The sequence below is a fragment of the Phyllopteryx taeniolatus genome, chromosome 19, assembly GCF_024500385.1.
Source record: "Phyllopteryx taeniolatus isolate TA_2022b chromosome 19, UOR_Ptae_1.2, whole genome shotgun sequence".
Taxonomy (NCBI): Eukaryota; Metazoa; Chordata; class Actinopteri; order Syngnathiformes; family Syngnathidae; genus Phyllopteryx; species Phyllopteryx taeniolatus.
Window position 1 is genome coordinate 7,146,835 of NC_084520.1, and position 7,477 is coordinate 7,154,311.

Below are 7,477 nucleotides of genomic sequence, written 5' to 3' on the forward strand. Positions count from 1 at the left end.
ACTTGCGAGTCAAACTTGAGATAACATTTCAGGTCCGTGCAGTGGGAATAGACAGAGAAAGAGGGAAAAAAAAAGAAAAACAACAAATGAGGCAGAAACCCAGTGCTGGTACTGTATATGACAAATGCTCTTTGTTTATTCAAGCCACATTTTATTAAGTCTGGTTGTGCATTAACTATTTGTTCTTACATGAAACCAAAAAAGGAGACCTCACGTTACCAGGTAGCGTATTTTCATGACCATAAGGCGCACTTCCATCCATCCATCCATTTTCTTTACCGCTTCTCCTCACTAGGGTCGCGGGCTGCTGGAGCCTGTCCCAGCTATCTTCGGGCGGGAGGCGGGTACATCCTGAACCGGTCGCCAGCCAATCGCAGGGCACATAGAGACAAACAACCATTCGCACTCACCTTCACACCTACGGGCAATTTAGAGTCTTCAATCAACCTAGCACGCATGTTTTTGGGATGTGGGAGGAAACGGGGAGAACATGCAAACTCCACACAGGCGGGACCGGGATTTGAACCCCGGTCCCCAGAACTGTGAGGGAGATGTGCTAACCAGTCGGCTACCGTGCCGTTAAGGTGCACTTAAAAATCTTAAATTTTCTCCAAAATGGACGGGGCGCCTTATGTGTGCACCGAGTTCCAAAATCTATAAAAGTTGTTGTGTGATGAGCGCTCCGGTTGACTGAGTGGGAGCATTTCCTGCCGACAAGTCGCTTATATAGAGGAAGGCGGACGTGACTGAGGACAGCATGCGGACGTTAAAGGGGGAAGGGTGCGCGTGACAGAGGACGCTAAAGGCGAGAGAATTCAAGATCAACAAATCCGTGGTTCGCAAGTGGAGGAAGCAGGAAAATGAGCTTCGGCAAGTCAAGAAGACGAAGGTGAGTTTCCGCGGAAACAAGCCGAGGTGGCCCGAGTTGGTCTTCCAACTCGAGCCACCTCGCCTTGTTTGGATTAATGAGCAAAGAACAGCCGGGAGAAGCGTCTCTATAGGCACCATTCGACTGAGTGCAATAACTCGGAGCTTGCCATCATTCCGGGAGGCTTGACGAAGGAACTCCAACCGCTGGACATCGGTGTAAACAGGGCGTTCAATGTGAAGTTGCGAGCGGCGAGGGAGCGATGGATGACAGGTGGCGAACACAACTTAACTAAGACTAGGAGGCAGCGCCGGGCGAGTTACGCCACAATTTGTGAATGCATTGTGGATGCTTGGGCTAATGTGTCTGCTTCCACTGTTGTTCGAGCTTTCGTAAAAGTCGGCATCATTTCTGAGGAGCCGCACGGCAGCGAGACCGACTCCGACAATGACGAGAGGGAACCTGGCATGTTTGATTGAGAACTTGCCCAGCTGTTCATTTTGGATACAGAAGATGAGGACTTTGATGGATTTGTGGATGAGGATTAATCAAAAAATAACGTGAGTACATTGTTAAATACTTCAATAAAGTACAACCGAACTCAGTTTTGCTCCCGCTGCCTTTTTAAAAACATTGTTTTAGCGTGCATGCATGCTACCGTATGTTTTAAGCTAGCGTATGTTTTACCATGCCTGCACCCAATAATACGGTGCGCCTTATGTATGTGTTAAATACGGAAATAGACCCCGTAACTGCGACTGTGCCTTTTAATACGGTGCGCCTTGTGGTCGTGAAAATACGGTAAGTTGCGTGACAAAAGAAAAGAGGCACTGCATCAAGTGCGTCCATGTCTCTATCTGGTTGGAAGCTATACAAAGGTGCTGCCTGACGACATCGCTTCCAGGCGACACACAGTAAGAGAACTACATTACCCAAACGACTGTTACATGTTATGACCAACCAATCAGAGGATGGTAAAATGCTGACGTTACTGCCCTCTGAGGCAAATCTCAACTCATGGTTAATACAATATAGTTAGTCGGCCAGCATGACTGATTTTGAAGGCTGATATTGACCAATTCAGGCTGTACCCCGCCTTTCGCCCAGAATTAGCCGAGATAGGTGCCAGCACGCCTCCGACCCTAGTGAGGATAAGCGGTACGGAAGGATGGATGTGTAGTCTGCTGGAGCGCCTCGTTGTCGGTTGTGAGTGCATGCATGTAATGTAGAGAAAGGCAGAATAGCAAGAAGGGGGAAGAAAAAAAAAAACTTGACTTGACAGCCAGCGAGTGGACCGGGGCCTCGTGCTGGTGTGTCAAATTACAAAGACATGTATTCGCACTTTACAGGGACTTTAAATTGTAAAAAAAAAAGTAAGATATTTTTAGCTCAAAAAATAAAATGTTCAAATATGTTTAGTCCTGTCAGTGTACAGAACCTATGATGACACTAATCACATGATTTGACAGGCCCACAATGAAAAGATATAAATATTTCAAATGCAACCACAGCTACACAAAATGAATGTTTGTTGCGTGAGAAAAAGGTAGTTTTTCTACACACTGTACATTATATACATTCATGATTTCGAATAGGTAAATGAGCATGTGATGAATAACTTTTTATTGTTTAGAAATAACTAAATCACTAGAAATGTCATCTTTCTCAGCTCTCATTATTTTAGAGTTGTTTTTTTTTGCATTCCATCCCAGCCTGCCGTCTCCAGTTCCCTTATGTCTACACATCTGGGTCTCTGCTTAAAAACATGATTTCTTCTGTACAAAGGTTAAAAAAATAATAAAGTAAAATCACCAGGCTTGACCTCGTGTTCCACAATTCCTCTGCTAGGCTTCCTGAAGCGTTATGTTGGCACTTGACTCGAGATAGGAGTCTCCATCTCCACCTCCTCCACTTTCACTTCCACTGCAGTGACTGAAGAGATAAAAAAAAGTGTTGCAGATAGCCATAAATATGATAGATACGGCTAAAGAATATTCATCCAGGTTGTTTTCACTTACTCTCCTGCTCCTCTGGTTCGCCTTTGAGTTGAACAAGGGGCACGTCCGGAGGAGAAGTTGTGTTTTCCGGTAATGGAGGTTGGACGGTCGCTTTGCTCGAAGGCGGTTGTCGATCGCCATTGTAGTCGTCGTCATTACCGTCTTCCTCTTTTGCTTGATGTTGAGGGTGCAAGCGCTTCTTCCTCTTCCGTCCTGAAGCAAAGTATCATGAAGCTTTGCCTTGACAACATGTATGAAAACAAAATGTATGATGGTGACAGGAAGAACTTACTTTTGTTCCTAAACAAAGGCATCTTTGGTTTCTTGACCTGTACTGCATAGTTTTCCACTACTAAAGGGACACAGAAAGCACCAGTCGTTTTAGTTACAAAGGACAACCTATTTTTTTTCTTACGATATGGGGTAAGAATAAATAAATAAATAAAATCTGAATTTTGTATACTGTAATTGACCTCTCACCATTTTTTTTTTTAGGTCTAGCTCCTCTGCCCACATTATACATTGGGAAGTGCATTTGACACATTCACATTCTATCGCAATGAACCTCCTAATTACCATACTTCCTCATATAGTGAAAACAGGGTACAGTACATACATATACACTGATTCTCCTTCCATCAGTTTATCTTCTGTAGTGCTTATTCTCACTAGTGTCGGTGTTCTGGAGACCCCAACGTCAGAACTGAGACGGATGTGCTAACCACTTATATACAATGCTGGCCTGTATATATACTGTACAGTTACACACACCCATTATTGTAATCTAATAATATTTCTCAATATAATTTCTAGTGTACGGTTTCTCAAAAGCCTGCCTTTTCAATAGGGGTGGGTAAAGTATGGCCTGCGGGCCACATAGGACCTGCTTTGCTCTTTAATCTTGCCCACAGAGAATTACATTATCAAAAGTCATTTAAAAAAATAAATCCTAAAATGTGTTAATCAAAATAAACACTTTCAAGTTTATTTCTCATTAAATACTGTTTGATTCATTGTAAAAAAAAAATGTTAAAAATAATAGTAAAATAAATAAATTACATACAGATAACGCATAAAGTTAACATATTACTTTAAATAATTGGTAAATAATTATAACTAAATTAATGATAAATAATACACTTAAATATGTGCATGCATGATTAACTATTGAAATTAAATGCAATGCAAATTCTACCTTTTTTTCCCCCCTTACCCTGGCTTTTAAAAATCAATTGTGGCCCTTGAGCACCAAAGGTTTGCCCAATCCTACATTACCAGGATAATAATGCTTAGTTTTGTTAGACAGAATCACAGAGGTACATTATTCATCTGCCAACATACTGTATGGATGGTGGGCAAATTCAGGTGTGGTGTACAGTTAAACTATATCATATTACCTCTATTATTTTGACAAATGGCTGAATGAGGAAATCAACACATTAGAAACACCTCTCGTTATGATGCCTTGCAGTTTTGCACCAATACAAACTACAAAAACAGAATTTTGTCCCCCGCTATATTGTGGTGCATCGTTCGTGCCAATGCTGTATCACGTTTGAAGCGATTGTTTTGTTATTGGTTTTCACAGCATATTGGTTGTAACACCCAGGGCTTGCCTCTTGAATGCACACACATGTACAGAGAACCATACAGTAATACGTACAGTATTTTCTGTACATTTTATGCTGGCAGTTCATCTTTTGTGTTCAAACACACGTGTGATTTAATAAGTATAAGTGTGCTTTAATAAGTTTATATAAAGTTTAAGTAGTTTATATTAAGAAATCCTCTTATGTAAGAGAGTAGCGATTAAGGATCTACCAAGTCCAGGAGGCGGCTGGAGCTGGTAGTGGGTGAGCTCACACCATCCAATGGGATAAATGTCGGGGGACTCGTGGTTGACCCACTGGTCAAAGTCATCGTCCCAGCCGTCGAAGTGGATGAGGAGCAGGCGTCCCACGCAACGCTTCACCGTGGCCACGCACACCAGCCGCGGCTCCATCAGGTCCACTGCTTCGAGTTTGACGTTGGGGGAGAAGCCATGACCTGGATAGTCCTACCCAGGTGCAGAAACACATGCAGTTGTTGTGAATTCAAACTTTGAGCGATTGGGCATTGATCGATCTTCATTCCTTACAGTGTTGAATAGTTGTGGTGGTGCAGCTTTTGAATTTGTCTCCTTCAGGTAATTTTCCCAGGTGAAGGTTTTGGGATCAAAACCTGTCATATAAACACTGAGGGTTATTATTTTTTTCTTTTAATTAATATAGATTATATCTACTGAAACCCAAAAATTCACCATCTTTAGAATATCACATGAACCAATCAAAATTATTTTTAATGTAGAAATTAGGTAGGAATTTGCCTTCTAAAAATGATGTTTCAATTGTGTTTAATGAATTTATGAGTTTCACTGTTTGAATAACTGAAATAAGAGAATACTTGAGCATACGCCCTTTGAAAAGTAAACTTTTTAATCCATTTCTCACTGAACACAACACCAATTTTCTGAATTGTGACGGTGATGATTCTTGTCAATAAAAAAAAAAAACATCTAAAATTTAGCTTCGCTGGACTTTCACTGGTGTCTAGTCACACTTAATTTGTTACATCAATGGCCCACATTTCTGGGAGTTTTGTTGCATGTGTCTGTGTGTGCGCGTGTGGGGTGTGTACTAATTACTGTTGAGCACTGTACATACTCTAAATTATTTTTACCTCGCTCTATAAATAAACTTCAGTTGCGTAATCACCTTAGAAAAAGTGGTATTATGCCAGCATTAGTGGTCTTACACATAAAATAGTAATACAAATTAATAATAAATCATGTTTTATGTACAGTGCATTCTTATTTCATTACTTCATCGGACAAAAAAAACATAGAAATACACTACATAGAATGTTCGCAATTACCTTGTGGCACAGTGAGATTGATGTTGTTCTTTTTGCAGAAGCCTCTGGGTAGGATGGCATGAGAGGAGGCGTGGTAACAGAACCTGTCAGCGCCATTGAGTGATGCTGCGCCGTCGATGCCGACCATTAGGTAGCCGTCTGTCAGTACCTGTGAGGAGGTACATTGAGTTTTTGCATAATGGTGTGATATTATTTTTTGAAGTAGTAACGTTTAACCTTGTGTACAGTTGCCACGCAGATGCTACCCAGGTTTAGAGGGTCAATGGCCTCGAGCTTCATTCCCTCCTCAAAGAAACCTCCATCCATGTAGACAAATCTGGGCTGGAGATGACATATGAGAGACCTGAATGTTAGAACCATGTTAGCAACAGGGTTAAGGTAACAACATGCGTAGTTACTGTCATTTTTAAAAAAGTTTAAACACATGTTTCTTTTTTACAGCGTTCATATTTTATGTGCAACTTTGAACCAGAGAAAAACATTGTTGGTGGATACACAATAACAGACAGGATTGGAGTCCAATATGGATTCATGTTTACCCTTTTAAAGAGGTTGTCTGTACTGTCGCAAGTGCCCTTCAAACCAGCACCTGGAGATACCACACCTGTGACACACAAAACAATAATCATAAATGATTCGAATTCTAAAGTTTAAATGGGCTTAACTTGTATTGCGATTTTACACCTTCAAGGTAGTCAAAGCTCTTTCACAGTCATCTCATTCAGCCACAATGTTTAATGTCATAATAGGAAAGTAACAATTCATTCACACACCAGGAGCAATTGGAGTTCATTATACAGTGAACTTGTACTATTTGTAGGGTATGGGGACCGAGCCATGTCATGAATAGCGAATATCTGTGAGTAATCAAAGCTGCTAAAAGTTTTTTAATTGCCTGTAAAAGCCACTTGATGGTGACAAAACACTATTTTTGTCAAAAGGAAACTCCTCAACACCAGTGTTTCCAGTTACCTTGAAAAAGTAACTTAGTTACTTTACTGATTACTTGAGCTTAAAAGGAACTTGGTTATTTACCGATTACTTGATTTCAAAAGTAACTAAGTTATAAAAAAGTAACTTTTTAGTTACTTTCAGCAGCTGTCAAGTGGCAGGAATACCACTTATCCACAGTACAAAAAATGCATTAGCTTAACCGTACCCATTACTTGGTAATGTACGCCACACAAGTTACAGTATGATGTCATCAACATGAAAAAATAACTTAAATATGAGTGTAGTTGAAGCCACATTAAATGAGCAACTTACAGCAGACTTGACATGCCAAATAGCCCCCTAAATATAAACAAGCACACAGTACACTTCTTTAATGACTCCTGACAGACAGACAGACGGACGGACGGACGCAACCCTGCTGATTGTGTGGGGGTCCATGAAGGCAACTGTGTGTGTGTGTGTGTGTCGTCTGCTTTATTAATCATTACTAAAACAAAGGCTGAAAATTGGTCTACACTGACATGCATCGTGACTGAATCAAGTGTCTTGGTTATTGACTTGCCTCATGTTCCCAAGCACTGTAGTTTGTTAATGATACATATCTGTTGCCTGAGCATAAATAGCATATTTTAATATCAAAACCATATTAAACTCTGGTTCTGGTGAACAAAAAAGTAACTATTGGCAGATAAATCAAAGTAACTGTAATCTGGCTACTCCAATATAAAAAGTAACGCGTTGGATT

At 40.7% G+C, this 7,477-nt stretch overlaps 1 protein-coding gene across 1 annotated transcript in view; it reads right to left on the bottom strand.

The window, feature by feature from the left end:
- Positions 1-103: 103 nt before the first annotated feature.
- l3mbtl2 (L3MBTL histone methyl-lysine binding protein 2) overlaps positions 104-7,477 on the bottom strand; it is a 17,531-nt gene continuing 10,157 nt past the window's right edge. The window contains exons 11-18 of the mRNA XM_061755116.1: positions 6,318-6,382; positions 5,995-6,099; positions 5,779-5,926; positions 5,003-5,085; positions 4,687-4,921; positions 3,158-3,217; positions 2,887-3,078; positions 104-2,800 (exon numbers count right to left, since the gene is read on the bottom strand). Of these exons, the coding sequence (XP_061611100.1) occupies positions 2,730-2,800; positions 2,887-3,078; positions 3,158-3,217; positions 4,687-4,921; positions 5,003-5,085; positions 5,779-5,926; positions 5,995-6,099; positions 6,318-6,382 (959 nt within the window). The 3' untranslated portion in view covers positions 104-2,729. The remainder of the gene's footprint in view (positions 2,801-2,886; positions 3,079-3,157; positions 3,218-4,686; positions 4,922-5,002; positions 5,086-5,778; positions 5,927-5,994; positions 6,100-6,317; positions 6,383-7,477) is intronic.